At 38.9% G+C, this 18477-nt stretch overlaps 1 protein-coding gene across 2 annotated transcripts; it reads left to right on the top strand.

Annotated features, from left to right (window-relative positions):
• The first annotated feature begins 1879 nt into the window (after positions 1-1879).
• ccne2 (cyclin E2) lies at positions 1880-8944 on the top strand. Of its 2 annotated transcripts, none has more exons than XM_085176579.1 (12): positions 1880-1960; positions 3451-3490; positions 4141-4225; positions 4334-4387; positions 5181-5323; positions 5638-5773; positions 5861-6007; positions 6116-6211; positions 6308-6442; positions 7005-7116; positions 7233-7390; positions 8448-8944. In XM_085176579.1, exons 2-12 carry the CDS (start codon positions 3477-3479, stop codon positions 8559-8561), a joined length of 1194 nt encoding a protein of 397 aa, XP_085032705.1. In that variant the 5' UTR covers positions 1880-1960; positions 3451-3476; the 3' UTR covers positions 8562-8944. The 2 variants fall into 2 exon arrangements, with proteins under 2 accessions (XP_085032705.1, XP_085032706.1); XM_085176580.1 differs by lacking the exon at positions 1880-1960 and adding an exon at positions 2053-2749.
• Positions 8945-18477: the final 9533 nt, after the last annotated feature.

Genomic DNA, 18477 nt, shown 5'->3' with positions numbered 1-18477 from the left:
CTTGCACAAAAAGTTAATAAATATGAATTTCTCTGAAATATTTACCATGTGAACACACATGCTAACTTAATTTCTGACAAACAGAAATTTCTCAGGAAACATCAACTATACTGTATTTAAATCCAACCACGAGGACAAACGCTGTTCTCCTGCCACCCTGCCTTTCACTGGTCTCAGCTCTCAACTCAACAACACCTGTTGAACTGAATCGTGATTGTTTAGTGTTTCCACTGAATAAATTAATATAAAATATCGAAATCTAGAATATTAACTACAAAGCTTAATTTGTGAGATTTTTTCCTCAGGTTTTTTGCAAGTGCTACTACCTGTTTACCTTTGGATGGCATTATGACTTAGGTTTAACACCATAGCTGGCTGTACTAGGAATGATAATAATGCTATGTAGACAGCTACTTAAAACTATATTTCTGATGATATATGAAGATTCTAAATATCACGTTACTTTGGATCTCTGACCCATTCTTCATGATCAAATAAGGTTAAACTTCCGTAAAATGCCTTTTTAATTTTAAACTATGCTTAAAATTCTCCTGCCTACATTTAACATTCCCTTTCGTTCAAGGTGACTCGAAAATGAAATAACTTAACTTGTACTTAACGTACAAATTACAAGAACAAAGAAAACAAAAAGAATATGTACAAAAAATACTATTCTCTTAAAAGTAAATACTGCCTGGAGAGGAAGCTGCCTTTCCGGAGGGTTGTGCTCTCAAAGTGCTTGTTGTTTTGTAAATGTTTTGTGTATTTACAGCCATTTTGTGTCTACTTATGGTTATTTAATGTCTCTCTGTTGTTCTTGTAAGACTCTTTTGAGCCCTTTGTACTTGTTGTACATCTCTTCTGTGATTTTTAGGAGTCTCTGTAGTAGTTGACTGTGTATTGGCAGCTGTTTTATGCCTGTTGCTGGCCTGTTGTTGTGTGGATTAAAATGCCTGTTTTTGATCCACTTTGGTGTTGTTTTACATATCTATATTCTCATATTATCTCTTTGTCTCTGTGACTTTTTTGTAGTTGCTTTTTATCTATTTATGAGGTTTATATTAGCATTTTTTTTTTTATATATTTGTGCCCATTTGTGTTTACTGGTGGCATTCTTAATTCTTTGGCTCTTTGTTTGTAAGTATTTGTCTCGGTTTTTTTGTTTTTGTTTTTTTACACCACTTTATTGTTGTTAGGAGTTTCTGTAGTGACTTGGTGCCTTTTTTGTCAGTTTTATTTTCTCGTTACTGGTCGGTAATCTCAAGTTATGTTATTTACTTTCTTATAACTGCCGCTCTGCTTTTGTTTCGTGAAGTAATTATAATTGTTGTAGTTAAAAGTTGGAATTAAGACACAGAACAGCAGCAGCTTTTCAGCACTTCTTTTTGACAGCAGATGCACGTGGTCCTCTGTTTACATTCTGCAGAAGGAGCACGCGGCTGCAGCTGCTCGCCTTCTCATTGGCTCTACCTCATGGAGCCCCCTCCCACAGGCGGGACTCGGATGCGGAAGAAGTTTCGATGCCGCTTAAAAAAGCGAAAATAACTCCACGGATTGAAATAATTACCACCTATATCTATTGCTAGTATACTCAAGGGTGTCTACGGAATCGTTAAAGTTTAACCGGAATGTACAGAAAGTGGTGTTTACTGCATAATTCATACTTCAGCTCGGTATCCCTTAGAAATGAACGGAGGCTCCAGACAAACTGGAGGCACAGCCGGTTTACCTCCGTCCTGAGCCTGTCAATAAGCTGTTTTATCGCGGTCGAAGTTATAATAACCCGATTAGAACCGTCCAGTTTTGCCGGTTTGTACAAATCTCAATTCGTATTTAAACGTTTAGCGCGTTTCTGTGAACCGGGAACGCGCATGCGCACTGGCAGGAGGCAGGCAGATGCGGATATAAGGATTGGCGCCGGCGCCACAGCTGATGTACTCATTCATTCTTCACTAAGGAGGTAAGAACACCGACTCGGAGACTTCAGCTATATGAATATTTATAGTTTAATATTTTATGCCTTGAAGCTGCTTAACCTTTCCTGCGGTTTTCATCTTAAGTTTCGTATTTAAGTCGTCGTTATTGGCGCAAAAATGATTCAAATGCGGACTAAAGCGGGGACTGCTTTCTTGTGTTCTTGTTGTTTACTTGTTTTTTAACTGCCCGAGCATTGTTTCCACCTCTGATGTAGTCTGTTCTACTTTAGTTGGCTCTTGCATGTCGTGCCAGATGTGTATTTAGAGGGAATCTGGCATTTTGGTGGAGATTCTGTTAAAATACTGAGGCGTGGAGCTTTAAAACTTTAAAACAAAATTACGTCCTCACGTTGTCTTTGTCATTTGTGCACGTTTCCTTAAACCAAGCATTTATTAATGCGTTTGCATGCAAAAGCTGTAGATGCCCAGTTTAAGTACACATCGGGGTTAGCTGGTTATTGTTGACCTAGTTAGGAGTTACCGAGCTAAGTTTGCTAATTACAGTAGCTCCCCTCTGTATCTTTGGCCTGAGTTCGGTCTCAGTTTCTCCGACTTTGTAGCGCTTAAAAAATCCTCTTGTTGACAAATGTGCTTCATAAGGGTTTGTTTTAAGTGCCCAGGTGGCTTTAAATTATATATAGTTTATGTTAAGCGGTCTTTTGGGCTATTTTAACCCGGCAGGCTTGGAGCAGTTTCGGGGAGGTAGGGCTCAAATCCTCCCGCTTCTACGCTGCGGAAATTGGCGCGTCTTTGAGTTTCAACCCCGAATTAAAGTTAGTATTTTGTCGATTTCACTCATTTTAAATACACCAAAGATGTTTGGAGATGTATATCGTGACGCTGAAAATGGTAAATTTGATCTGAATTGCGGGATTTATCCGCTTTTTTTGTTCAAAATCGAGGGAAAAACCAGCCCCCCTCTTTTCTGGCTGCAGATACCGCACTAGCTTGCAGGTCCTGCCTGGCTGCTTTGGCTCTGTAATTATCACGTTTTTAATCAGTTTTACCTTTTCACTCTGAAATGAGACACTTCGTAGTCCTTATATGCAGTTTGTCGGCATTGTTAATTCCCCGTTCTCGGTTTTTATCGAATCTCCGTGGCTCCTAAAATGGTGGCCACAAGCTAACACTGCATATGTTATTATAAGCTAACCATCACTTGTAAGCAGGTTAGAAGTGATCCTACAAAGGGATGTCTTATTATATCTGAGGTTGTTGAGCGTATTAGGATCCAGCTGTGGATCATTCACTTTTAAACTTTTTTTTTTTTTTGTTGTATATGATCCTATAGCATTAAACCAGATACCTAGTTGCATTGGGGGGGCATTTGCTTCAGAAAGGGCCCACTTAACTCTTGAAAATTTCCACGAGAATTTGAATTATTTGTCCCAAGTGTTTGGGTTTTTTGTTTTAATATCTCTGTTCACAGTGTTAATATTGAATTTAATATAATCTCTCCTTTTCTTCTTTACAGCGGAGCCATACAATACAGTCAGCACCATGTCCAGGCGCAGGTGAGCACCTCTTGGTGATTGTTCTGACACTGGGGAAGTGGAGCCACTACCCTACAGCAAAGCTATTAAGCACATTTCTAAATATGCATAAACTGGTCCTCAGAGATCAAACTCCAGATGTTTATACATCAGGAGACTTTAATGACACCATTGTTCAAATTAAGCAGAGATGAGTGACTGGAGGTGAAAATTAATAGATGTTTGTACAGTTAGATTGGATCACATTGTCTGTTCACTGTTGCTTTTAATGTTTTGATTGCTGAAAGGCATAGTCTGTTGTAAATGTGATTAGGTTTTAGAGCCTACAGTGATGTCATACATTTTTGTACTTGTCACCAGTTCACAATCACATGTAGTAAGATAAGGAAGATGGCCAGTCACTCAAATGTAAAAGCTTTAAATCCATCAAGCTGTAATCACCCCTTTCTTTAAATGGGCAAAACTACTAATACAGTTGCCTTGCTGATTGCTTTTGTCTCCAGTCACTGTGGCCCAGTCATTCATTATTTCCATCAATACTGGTGTTTAAGTTGATCACCAATATTTATTTATTTTTAAAGCTGGCGCTAATTGCAGATTAATTCGATTAATATTTCAGTGAGCAAGAGACAGATTCTTATTTGACCATTCTTATTTAATTTTAATTTCAGTGATCGCATCACGCTTCAAGCCAGAGATCCAAACAGCCCCGTCACACCAGTCGTCACAATCACGCTGAGGAAACGAAAGACTGAGGTTTGTTTCTGTTACTAGCTGCAATCCTGCGTTTCAGTTTATCAGTGTTTGTCTCAGCTTTGTCCTGTTTTTAGCTCAAAGACACATGTTTCTGTCTTTCTTGTTTAGTGTTCTAAGAAGAAACTACAGCCCGCTGCCAAGAAACAAAGCTATGAAATACAAGTTAGTACTGCCCAAATGATATTGATGCTTAATGACTGTGTGTTTGTTACTGATAAGAGCTCAGCCCAGTGTGTCTGTGTTGTTACTTGTTTATCTGTCTGACTATCCTGTGTGTGTGTGTCAGCCCAGCTTTTTTTTTTTTTATTTTTTTTTTAAGGAAATTAATTTAATTTCCACCATATACTACATAGTGAAGCTTTATAGTAAATTGTCTCTGTATTTATAGATGGAATGGGTGCCTATAGTCAAAAATGGGCTTTGTTTGAATTGCTTCCTTTTATTGAATTAAAATATTTTATTTAACTATTTTCTCTCATGACTTGATACATGGTCCTAAGTGACTTATTTCTGGCAGATTTGTATCTGGATAAGATCATATTATAGGAGTAGGTGAAAAGGTTTCAGTAGTAAATTTCCAGTCGTAGCTATGCACTACCTTTTATTCAACAGCAGGTGTCGCTGTTTAGCATGATATGAAACTGAACTTCAGCGGTGGTGTAATGTAGAGTCCTCCTGTAAAGACTTGCGACACACACACAGATGACACTTAATATTTAGGCAGTGTCAAAAATGACAGAAATGCAGCCACAGATTCCACAGAAAATCATACATTTTGCAAATTTAACATTGTGACTAGGTGAAGTCACAATGTTGAGTAACTTTGATTTGTTCAGAGTAATGGGATGTGCCAGATTAATCCCTTTTAGTATGTTAATACATCTGCTTGCCCAACAGTCAGGTCTGGGAGTTTCCGTCTCCTCTTTTAAATTCAAGTTTTATTCTTTCTTTCCAGAAGTGTTGGTCAGAGGATGGAGCGTCTCCATGCATTCTCATAGAAACTCCCCACAAAGAGCTAAAACCAGCAAACCCGTCCAACTTCAAACAATACACATTCAAGAACCTCTTCATCAAGGCTTCGCCCATTCCTCATCTCAGGTAAGTGTAGCTTTTACACCTCAATAGGGAAGTCGTAACGCAACACTTAATACTCCACAGCTCTATTGTTCTTGGAGATGTTGCTCCACCCAACCTGGTATTTCGGGTTCAAGGCCCTCAATTACAGTCAAAGTCACTTTGCAACTAAAAATCAAGTTTCAGATTTATCCTGTTACTTGCTTTGTCTGCAGAACTCGTTAATTTACCTCTCGGATTTTGTCCAGTCTGTAATCAGTTGTTAGCATCACTGTTGTGTGTACTTATTGACGGTATTGACCAGCGTAAATGGTTAAAACTTGCCGTTTCTCTTCCAGTTGGGCTAGTTCGGACGATGTGTGGATCAAAATGCTTAACAAGGAGCTGAAGTACGTTCATGACAAGAGCTACCTGCAGCGGCATCCTAAACTGCAGCCCAAGATGAGGGCAATTCTCCTGGACTGGCTGCTTGAGGTGAGCATGAAAATCTTTAATATGCAGAAATTCGACTGTTCTGGTTTTGGACAAAGACTCAGCCTTTATGTCTGATTGCCTCGGCAGGTGAGTGAGGTGTACAGCCTTCACAGACAGACAGCGTACCTTGCCCAGGACTACTTTGACCGCTTCATGCTCACTCAGGAGAATATCAACAAAGACTACCTGCAGCTCATCGGCATCACGGCGCTCTTCATTGCCTCCAAGATAGAGGTGAGTGTCTTCATTCTTATAGAGTCAGATGTTTCTGATAGTTAAACCTCTGTTTGTGCTGATGGCGTTTAATCTCAATAACCAACTTTGCTCCTTGTTTCTCATCAGGAAATCTACCCTCCTAAAACCTACGAGTTTGCCTATGTCACGGACGGTGCCTGTGACCAGTGGGACATCCAGCGCACAGAGCTTCACATATTAAAGGTACACAAACTCATCTACTTCACGCTTTCTAATCTTGTAATATTGAGTGGTAGCAATCAAAGTTTTGGTGTTGACCTCCGTGTTGCTGTCCCATAGGCGTTAGACTGGAACCTGTGTCCTGAGACCCCCATCTCCTGGTTGAAGCTCTACACTCAGGTTGAAGCCCAGAAAAATGGAGTGAACTTCTTGGAGCCGCAGTTCTCCCAGGAAACCTACATCCAGATCACACAGGTACTTTCAACAGCTGCTACATTTATTTAAATCCTCTTTTTCTGTTTATCCCTGTTTATTCATCTGTTTGAATTTAAAAAAAAAAAAAAAAAAAAAAAAAAAATTGATGCGAACACTTTCTGATTCAGTATTAAGATAAGATGACCTTTATTAGTCCCACGGGTGGGAAATTTGTTTTGTTACAGCAAAAATGCAAAGTTATGTAGCAGAGATTAGAAAACACTGAAATGCAATAAAATAAAATACTATATAGAATAGAATAATATATAGAATAGAATAAAATAGAAATATAAATGCTATATACAACTGAGTAAGAAAATACAAAAGTACAACTTCGTCAGAAGAAGAATTGTACAAGAATTGCACATATAGCAGTCTTATTGCACGTGTGAGGGTTTGATCAGCTGCAAAAGTCTTTGTTGTGGAGTCTGACAGCAGTGGGGAGGAAAGACCTGCGAAATCTCTCCGTCCCACACCGTGGGTGCCGCAGTCTCCCATTGAAGGAGCTGCTCAGTGCTGTCAGAGTCTCTGATTATACTGATCTTTGACCTGCATGTTGCAGCTGTTGGACTTGTGTATGATGGACATCACCGCGCTCGACTATAACTACAGCGTTCTTGCCGCAGCTGCCTTCTGCCACTTTTCCACCTTTGACGTTGTTCATAAAGTCTCAGGTGAGTTTCCCCATTCACATCATCAGATTTGATTTCTATTTTTTTTGGCTCTATTTGTTGGTGGGATTCTTTGTTTTATAACTTCACTCACAATCGTTAACTCGTTTTTGTCTCAGGTCTCACATGGGATAGTGTGTCTCAGTGTTATCAGTGGATGACTCCCTTCATGGAAACACTGCGATCTGAACCCAAACCTCAGCTCAAGAACTTCCCAAAAGTCAGAGCAGATGACAGACACAATATCCAGACACACGTGGCCTATCTGGACCTACTGGTAAGAAAAAGTAGACAGAAAACTCAGAATCCTTAGCGCAACGCATGTAAGGTCTATATAATTGAAAGAGTTGTTAATTCTTTGGCTCAAATTTCACATTTGTACAGAACCGGCGCAGGACTCGAGCCCAGAAAGGGGAGAAAGAATATAACTGAGGCCTCTTAAATTGTTTTACCACATTGTAACACTTATTGTTATTGTCGCTGGAAAAATAAGGCACCAATATCAGGCTTTTACCTGGTAAAAATGGTACTCGGGCTTTAAAAACTTGCCTGATCATTCAGGGTCTACTTGGTATAAACTGGCAAATTTGATCATTAGGGAATGTGCTTAATCCGGCTACATGTGTTCATCCATCAATGACATGAAAGCTTTGAAATTTTGATTCTATGACTGACGGGTGGATGTATCATGTGGTATAAGGCGGAGCCTTATACCACATGATACAGAAGCCAGCTGGCTGCTAAAATTGGCAGGGAAAAAAACAACAGAGAGCACGTGAGAGATGATGAGAAAGTCTGGTCAACCACCCAAACACCAATAACGGGAACCTTATACAGCGCTTCCCCAGACCCGTCGAACTCCCGCAGGCACAAAGAAATTACGGAGGCTATTACTTATCACCTGGCTAAAGATATGGCTCCCATCAACACTGTGCAAAACGAGGGATTTAGGGAAATGATCAACACCCTAGACAAACGCTACACAGTGCCGTCCTGCAACTATTTTTCTATTGTTGCACGGTGGAGATGGAATTTCAAGCAGTGCAACATTTTGCGGCAAAGACAAAATGTGAGACATTTATTGTTTTTATGTTCAGTCTCAACTGTTACGAAGTTGAAGTGCAGTAAATATTTATATTGGAAAAGAAAATCGTGAGAGAATCGTGATCTCAATTCTAAGAAAAATAATCGTGATTCTCATTTTATGCAAAATCGTGCAGCCCTACTGGACAGATTTTTGTTTTTTGTCCTTTTTTTTTAATTTTATTTTGTGTGTGTTAAAGTATATGATAAAGTGATTTTAATTACTAACATGGAACTGTTTCTTCCTGCAGAGAAAAGCTCAGGAGTGTCAGATCTCCGAGAGTAACGCCGGTCAGCTATCGCCTGTTGCCGCGGGACCGATTCTGACACCACCCAGCAGCACAGAGAAGCCACCCAATCACTGACCAGGACAAACCCAGAGAGACGCGCTACCTCTCCTTAGTCCGATAGGAGCCACTCGCTGAATGATGCACAATTTTGGGCAAACTGACCTCATGTAGCTTTGTGTGTGTGCGTGTGTTTGTTGTTGTGTTGTTTTTTTTGTTTTGTTTTGTTTTTTTTTTAAACACTAAGATCAGACTTTTAGTAGCCATGGCGATGAATTGACAACGTTCAACTGTGAAAAAAAAAAAAAATTGGGATTTGTCCCTGTCAACAGTATTGTGGTTAAAGGTGACGAAGGCTAAGATCAGCGTGTTCACGTTTCCATTCAGGTCTGACTCCTTTGATATGGTCAGAGAATGCAGCTCACAGGCTACCTAACTTTAAGTTTGTTGTTTTTTTTTTTGTTTTGTTTTGTTTTGTTTTTTGTTTGTTTTATTTTATAAATATGTTTAATACATATACAATTAGCAAATGTTGGTCTGAATCAGCAGCAGCTACTTCAAAACTGATTTTAGCTCGACCAAGCCCATAGATGTGCAGGGCAGCAGCTGTCGTGGCTTTTCTTTTTCCTTAGACTGGTTTTGGTTTGAAAAAGAACCAATCATTTCATATCTGGGAGTTTCACTGGTGCTATTCTTCTAAGTGATGCCTGCTTTTGAATGGTGCTTCAGTCGATCTTCTCAGGAAGATGGAAAGACTCATTCCCTGCGGTGTGTGGGTTGTGTGTGGTGTGTTGTTGTTGTTGTTTTTTTTTGTTTTGTTTTTTTTAATTATTCTTAATTACATTGAAAGGAACCTTTGCTCTGAAGAGCTGGATTTTGAAATTTAGTGTGATTAATGTCCCCATTTCACTTTGAATCTCAATGTGCAGACCTGCTGTAAATTGGCAAGGTGGCAAACTGCTTGATAATGAACTACACAATGAGTTTCATAGCTTCGTGGGTCAAAGGAACAATCTCCTGATTTGCTCACACCCAAGTGTTTTCATGCTCGTGACCTGTTGGTGGCTCCCCCCCTCCCCATATTATATAAACTGTTGCAGCCTTGTTGCAGACTCTTGTTACATTCCTGTGAAACTTGATGATTGTGCAAATTTTTTTTTTTTAATTTCAAGTGCTTGTATTTATTGAGCCTTAATATGTAATAGAAAAAATGTTAATATGTAAATTCTTTCAGTGATTGAGCTCAGTTTGATCACAGCCAAAGGCAAAAGCTATTTATGATTTTGCTGACGCCTGTTGAATTACAGTTCTTTATAATATGTTGTACACTAGCCTGTCATTAGTGCCTTTTTATGAAAATATTAACTGTATTGATACATACTTTAGGCTAAAGCAAGCCCAAAGGCTTAGATCGAGTAAACCTGTGACTGGAAATCTCTGCAGTGAACCTTCCACCATGTAAACTGTACATAGAAGTCAAAACGATGAATGTTTCTTTAAAGCATAAAGCAATTCTGAAATGTGTTTTGTTTTTTGTTTTTTTTCTCCCCTTCCTCCTTTATTGGAATGTTTTTAATAAAAGAGATGTGACGAAGCAAGTCTGTTTAGTTTACAGATGAAAGTTACCAAGACTTTGTTGGGAGGGCATTATTTATTTTTGCATGTAATGTGTTCATTTACATGCAACCTCACACTAAAAACATTACTGCTAATAGGCCAGAGGGAGGTTAGGTGCTATGTTTTCTGCATTGTGTCTGGGTTTCATATTTATGTTTTAGATCATCTTAAATAACCCAGAAGGAAAAATATACATTGTGCATAACCTCATGTTTATTGTGGCTTCTATTATACACAGGGTTGTTGCTTTGAGAAACAACCCATCCATGTGACTAATATATTTTAAATTTGGCATACCATATTGGAATATCTTGATTAAAATTGTGATAACCCTGGAAAAAGTAGACCAAAACAAAACAATGTGGGTTTAAAATATTCAATTTCATGAATACTCTATCCATTTATTTTCCTTTATAATGAATATATGCATGCACACTGGTTCAGAAGGCTGTAGTCAGCTGCAGCTAAACTAAAAGTAAGTTTGAAATGATATTCCAGTTTACTGAAATACTGTTAAGTTAAAATGATCATATACTTAAGACAAAAATGAAATAAATTTATACAGGGAAGATACGAAAAGTATTTGGGAGCATTTTAATTTATCAGAGTCACTAACTCATTTGGTTGCAAAGGCATTTTAGGTTAGTGCCTTAGTTCGCAGTCTTAAGTGGTCTTAAGTCATTACAGTGTGAGATTTTTTCCTCTTTCTTTCAGTCCTAAAGGGGTGAGGACACTATATTCATATGCAGCAGTTTGTGTCATTAGAGGCCAGCTGGGCTGTTTGTGGGCTTTTAGCTTTTAACCATCTTTACAACATCTTTGTTAAGAATGATTGTTTTTGATGTGGACCTGTGATTCAGGGGTGAAATAAAAGCTGTGAAACGCTTCTAAGGTTTCACAAACCTAACAGGGAATGTGAGGCTCTGACTGGGACATCCAACACCTTTCATGGGTGGTACAAACAACAGAGAATCATCTGCTCGGTACTGTTATATCCTTATGGTAAAATACCTTTAGGACCAATTACTAATGCAGCTTTTTTTGTCTTTTCCATCTACTGAAATGCTACAGTGAACCATCTTTGCCTCAAATAAGCATTTCTTTGAATGAACTATAATTCTAATGTAAAGTGCAATAAAACTGCTCTGTTAGTTTTCACACTTAAGTGATGCAGGAGCATTTGTGGTAGGCAGCGGGTGTCAGTTCAGCGTGACGTTTGTTCGCAAAGCAACCTGAGAGTCTTACTTCATAGCACTCAAGTGCTAATAAGAGAGAGACAAAGAGAAGTGTTGAGTATCTATACTTAAGGATTTTGTGAGTCATAAAATAAACCTGAAAACATATCGACAAGCCTCACACATATAACCTGTGACTTCCTGAGTGATTACTCATAAATAGAGCTAAAACAATTAAGTCAAAGGAAATCAACTTTTGATTACTTTAGTTAAATAGCTTTAACACTTACATTAGCATGTGCATGTTGTCTTTTTCTCCTCTTCATCTGCCTCTACATCTCCACCCTCATTTTTACCTCATCCTATTCCACCTCGACGTAGGCCTCATCTCCTGAATCAAAGTCAGAGCTCTAACACAAGATGTGCATAAATGGCTAAACAGCAGCAACAGCTGGTTATAAGCTAACATCCCAGCTAATGTAAGGCTCAAGTGTCAGATAAACAATTTGATCACATTCTCACATCATATAGTAATTTATTCATACGATGTCCAACAATATTAGATCCACATCTAAGAAAGTTTCGCTAACAGCGGTAAAAACAGCATTCTTACCAACAGAAAAGCTCAGGATATCCTCAACATTTTCCTCATTATAGCTTTTATCAGACAGAAGTGAACTTCACTGGCTCATCAACTCCTATCAGACTCCTTTCTCAAAGTTTTACAGCGTCCTCCAGAGAAAATACACGTGTGTGTATACACACACTGACAGCTGAGGTAAACGGCAGACTGATAACCTACACTCACTACTCACTGCATGTGAACAGTGGCCAGAATTTGAGGTGGTCATCAAAATGTAAAATACCACCAAATGTTTAACTGACACAAATCCATTTTATAATCCTGATTTATTGCTAATTGTTATTGTTAAAATACAGTATATGCAAAAATGATTTTTATATACAAAAAGTAGAAACGCTGTTGTGAGTGTTGTCTAAATTTAATGTTTTTGATCTCTCGACTGACTAAAATGTTTGTCCTACAGTAGTTAGGTTCATAAACTTGAATTGAAAGGGGTACTAAATTCACTAACATTGAGCAGTGAGATTTTACACGCTGTAACTTTAACTAACCTAAAGCCTGCAGTGTGGGCCTTTTACACATACACTGACATCTGTTACATTCATGTCCTTCCTGATTGTTTTCAGATGATAGCAGCCCAGGTAAACCCGTTATAGATGGCTTACCAGAGCCAATCAGCCACAGCATCTTGTGGAGGCTTTGGTGGATTAACCTAATTTGGAAACGTTACCTGTCTTTAATCTATCCTAAAGAAGTCAGAACTACAGTCATGGTTTTAGTTGCTTAAACATGTTCTTACAGTTGACCCCTAGGCTTTTTTTTTCCAACCCTTGCTCTCCCACTTGAATGTTGAAAGTAGGTAAAGTTGTGCCAAAACCCCTGTGATGTTTAAGCTAAACTGGACATCATGTTAAACCTAAACTAATCTAACCTAACAACCTCATTGTCTTCATCCTAGATTCTAGTGATCCTGGTGTTAGGAATACACACGAACCCCTGTGCTGATGTGCGTGTTAGACATACGCTGTGTCCCATTTCAGGGTCTGCACGCTTGAAGTACGCATTTTAAGTGCGGTTACGTCACCGCCACGCGACGACGGCTGTCCCAATTCGAAGTGTACTTGAAATGCATACTCCAAATGCGCCGTCGATTTCCCCAAAAATCAAGCGTGGTCCGGTGCACGCTTCGTGGTCCCATATATCCCACAATTCATAGCGCAGCGGTGGGTGTGGATAATTTTGCTGCACAATACGGCAGAAGGGAGCGGCCGAAAAGTGAACTGTCAAAAGTAAGTACTGAATATGACGTCACTTATTTATGTGCGAATGTTTAATAATGAAGAACATTAAAACATTGCTGTTGGCCACATGTCGGCAAAGTTATGTGACACTAGTGATGTTTGTACTTTCAGCATTAACTTGGTTTTAAAGCCTCTACTTCTAAATATACATATAGTCAACCTTAATCTTACAGAGAATCTGATGATTTTATGGATAATTAAAGTCAGTCATATATCCACAAACACAACAAGCTGAAAGTCAGTGATATATATATATATATATATATATATATATATATATATATAAATCATAATAATCTGACAGTACTATAATATTGGCCATATTATATTTACATTACCATAGTGAGATGACTTTAGTCTCATGAACAACATTAACTAATTATTATTTACTAGCTAATCTTAAATGACTGTTCAGTACAGAAATGAAGCCCTTGAATCATGTTTTACAGTCCTGTGGTCTCAGCCTCAGATACTCAACTAATCAAAGTGATGTCATTACAAAAATGATTGACCAACAAAACAAATTTCTCCTTCATTTATGTCAAACAAAGCTGTATGTAACGTGTCTCGCGGTTAGTATCATGGTTGCTAGGCAACCTGAACAGCGCGACGAAGCATATACCGTCCCATTTCACAAGACTCTCACTTCCGCACTTCTCGTACTTATAGTACGCACCGTACGTAGTACGCGTAGTGCGCGTACTTCAAGCGTGCAGACCCTGAAATGGGACACAGCCATAGACTATAGTGGCAGACAGGGGCCCCTCGTGTGCGCACCTCCCCTAGAGTGAGTGCATTGTGTGGGCCTGGGAAAGCGTGGCTTTAACCTCCTCACACACAAACTGACCCCAACACACACACAGTGCTCAGCTTAACTTAAACATGAGAGAAAATGATCAATTCTATTGCCACCATCACTCAAAAAGAAGGAAATTCACAGATGAGGTAAAACAAACTTAAACTCAACTGAAAGTCAGAAAGATCCTAAGGAGTTGCGTCAGCGGCAAGAGCCGAAGGCTGACAAAGGAGGAAAGAAATGAGAGAAAAACACAAATGCATGGTCAGTTTTGTTGTTTTTCTAAAATTAAGTAAATTATTGATTAAGACCAAACATATAAATGTATTCATACCTGGATAAGTTATAAAGATAGGCGTCTGACATGATGGGTTAGAGGTGTTTCTCTGTAAAGGAAAGTACTTGTAGATTAGCCAAAAATAAGCTTGTGTTTCCCAAATCATAAACTGAAGTTTATGATTTTGTAACGTTATGTCGACTTAAATTGTTGGATGAGGAGGTGGCAGACTGAGAACCTCTTGTTATAGAGGTCCAAGGCAATGCATGCTTCTGCACCACACAGTGTGTGTGAGACAGCCCTTATAGATACCTAACATAGATACTTACTCTCTAACCCTGACATTTCTTATTTTTCTCAATCTTGAAATTATTTCTCAATTTGTTAAAAGATCCTGTTAAAAGATAATTCATTCTTAAGATATAATAAATCCAAATGTATGGTTGCACGAGGAAACAATGAGCACCTCCAGACAAAACATGCGGTCTCAAGATGTCTAAAATATCTTCACTCTCATTGGTTCACAGAGCAGCAGCTGCATCAGAGCACGATAACCTCTTTCCATTGTTTGTAACAATGCATATGCTTCATGTCACTCAATATCAGCTCTATATGTGTGTCAGACGGGGGCATTAGAGGGAGGGGGAAGGGTCTGAGGCTTTTTTTCCCCTAAAAATTATGACAGTTTTTAAAGATTTTTAAATACATGCATTTAAAACACAAAAATAAAGAATTGTGAAGTCTCATCTCAGCAGGAAGACCAGTGGTTTGGTTATTGTAAAGGAACCAAAGCCGAGTGCTGTTACATCATGGAGTGAACAAAAATTCAAGCTTAGCTGAGAGAATTCCCTCTGAAAACTGACAAACTGACAAAAAAACCCTCTGAAAATGGAAAAACTACAGATCTGATGTGGTGATGCAAATTGGGGCGATCGTGGCTCAAGAGGTGGCAGTTCGTCTTGTAATCGGAAGGTTGCCGGTTCGAGCCCCAGCTCCGACAGTCTCGGTCGGTGCAAGTGTCAAGACACTTCACCTGTTGCCTACTGGTGGTGGTCAGAGGGCCCGGCGGCAGCCTCGCCTCTGTCAGTGCGCCCCAGGGCAGCTGTGGCTACAATGTAGCTTGCCATCACCAGTGTGTGGATGACTGAATGTAAAGCGCTTTGGGGTCCATAGGGACTAAGTAAAGCACTATACAAATACAGGCCATTTACCATTAAAGAAAGCTGGATTTTGCAGGATCATTTGTGGTGGAAAGGTTTTCCACCTAAACGATTAGTTTAATTGTTGTGCTGATTTCATTTCAGTTTTGCTCCTTTTTCTATGCTTTTAAAGTACTTCTCATTTTACAGTCAAACATGTTATTAGGTACATGTAACTAGTACTGGGTTGGAGCCACTTTTGCCTAAATTCTTCAATGCAAAGATTCAATAGGGTGCTGGAAACGTTCCTCAGAGGTTTTGGTCTATACTGACATGATAGCATCAAAGAGTTGCTGGAGATTTATTAGCTGCATGTCCACAATACAAGTCTCCCATTCCAACACATCCCTGAGGTCCATCCGTTTTCTTCCACTTATCCAATTAAGGGTTACGGGGAGTGGGTGTGGGGTGGGTGAAGTCTATCCTAGCTAGAATACAACAAGAGGCAGGGTACACCCTGGACAGGTCACCAATCTGACCCAGGTCTAACATAGACAGACAGACAGCCATTAACACTCACATCACATCACCAGTTAACCGAACCCCACTAACTGAATGTCTTTGAAGGAAGCTGGAGTCCCCGGAGAGAACCCACGCAAACACGGGAGAACATGCAAGCTCCACACAGATGGCGGTAACTCTGGAGGCCATTTGAGTACAGTGAATTCATTGTCATGTTCAAGAAACCATCTTGATGATCTGAGCTTTGTGACATGGAAGTTGCCATCAGAGCATAGCTACATGTGGTCGCCTTGATCGTGGCTACTTGCTTAAATGCATCGAGTTGCTGCCATGTGATTAACTGATTAGCCGTTTGTGTTAATGGGCAGTTGAGCAGGTGTACCTAACAGAGCGAGAAGTGACGCTGTAAAATGACACAAATGCATCTTTATTCCCTGTGATTACACACATTCTCGAACAAAACCAAAATGTTTTAGTGTTCGGGCTCTCCTATCCCTGCTCTTTGCTAACAGTCTATATATAATAAATAAATGTCAATTATGGTGCTTTTGTGAATATTTAAAAACCAAAAAAAACGAAAATCGAACAAAAAAACCTTGAGGTCTACTTAAACTCTTGTGTACTTTTATGCTTTCAAGGCTTCTTGCTCTAGGTAAAAGCAAGGGAAAACTGAAAAGAGCAACTTTTTAAAATGAGCATTTTAGAAATATTTTGATTTGGTTTTAAAAGATAAATCAATAAAATAAAAATAAAAAATAAAAAAAGATGATCACTCAAAAAAAGCCCTATGCAGTGTTACCTATTACCACGTGGTGGCAGTATTGCGCCATATGTGTAAATGGAAACTTACTGTGATCTCTCTTTCTATGTGTACAGTTAGGTTTTTGAGCTTTATACATTGAAAACGTAAAACACGATCTCCCACTATGTGTGGACAAAGGTCTGGTCAGCTCTTACAGGAAAACACACCGAGTCCCACTCTAAGTAACAAATGCTGGGAATACTGGGCAAAGTGTAACTATGACTCATAAAACAAATCTTTGAATCATTGTGAGCCATTTCTGAAGTACTATCATGCCAGTGCAGCAATGACAGTATATGATTTTTAATGTATGAATGTTTTTCTGTGATTAATTTTAAGAGTAAATGCAACAAACCACCACTTTCTAAAGCTGAATCTAGATCCAACTCCCTCAGAAAGATACATGGACAGCTTCAAGGATTTTTTTAAAAATGTCCGTTTATCCTTTATACTAACTTTCTTATTTTATTTAGTTATTTTTCAACTTGTTCTCTTACCAGAGAGTTAGGGGGGGGGGGGGGGGAGGGGTGGGTGTGTGTGTGTGTGTGTGTAAAACCACTGAACAAAAATACCAACATATAAATCATGTTCTTGGGAAGAAAAGCTTTTCTTTTTAATTAAAAGTCACATACAAAAGGAATATTCCACATTAGGTTGCTATAAAACGTTCATTTGTACATCTTATTATACAGATCAGCACAGCTCTGTGGTAAATGACACTTTAAACCTTTACTCTAATAAATGCATATGAATTCAATAAAAATGTTCACGCATCTGTGTTAAACAAAATTCAACAGATGTTGTACACATACAGGCCAAAACATCTGAAGCTTCACAATAGTTTATAAAAAGACACCTGTGTTATTCTATTTGGATGCATAGCTTTAAGTACAGTTCTTACAAGGCTTTTTTAAACATTTTTTAAAATTCATTTTCCAAAAGAAAGGGGGGGAAACCACTGAATTGAAAATGTCTTATCTGTAGAATCTGTCTACGCAGTACAAATCTCAGAGCCTAGCAGGCAAATATACTGGCTTTTGAATTAAAAAAAATTATTCTGACTGTATCTGGAAGAAAACCATGACTACGTAAGTGCAAAACCTTTAAAATATCAGGAAATGTTTATCTATGTTGCCATTTTTGCTGGCTGAGGATTGAGTTACGCCGAGTTCTGTGATTGTACTTTACTTGCTCAGACTTCCTCCACAGGTTTTCTCACTCTCTCTATTTAAAAACTACATTCATCAGGCGCTGTAATGACAATATACTTAGCCACGAGGTAGGCTGGAAAACAACCATCAGACACGACACTGATCTGCAGCCAGAACCAATAAACATTTGGCTGCTTTAAAAGTTGAAGAAGGAAAAGCTGGTGTCCTGTTGTGCACACGAGAGAAGTCTAACCTCTCCTGTTCTGGTCCTCATTTATCAGGGAAATCATCTAAGAAATTTACCGTCAAAGGATGGCAGCAAAAAAACATCAGGTAGCTTCAAAAGGAACAGAACAAAATGCTTGTGCTCCAAACCAAACAGCCCATTTTACAGATATGGAATATGAGAAGATTATTAAGCAGCCACTAAATAAAAACAGGGAATCAGTGCTGGATTTGAGAGAGTTTAGGTCAGGTTTGCAAGAACAGAAATGATCAGTGTTACTTTGAGCAGTGCTCATTGGCTCAAGTTTGGTCACTTTGTAAAGGTTATATTCAAAACAGCGCTGATTTATTAGCTGCAGAGCATTCCATGCACACGCACTCGATTTTCTGCTCCAACATGTATAAA

This window comes from Neolamprologus multifasciatus, chromosome 11, assembly GCF_963576455.1.
Source record: "Neolamprologus multifasciatus chromosome 11, fNeoMul1.2, whole genome shotgun sequence".
Classification (NCBI taxonomy): Eukaryota; Metazoa; Chordata; class Actinopteri; order Cichliformes; family Cichlidae; genus Neolamprologus; species Neolamprologus multifasciatus.
Note: the sequence above shows the minus strand (reverse complement) of the source record. Positions and strands in the feature narration are given on the sequence as shown.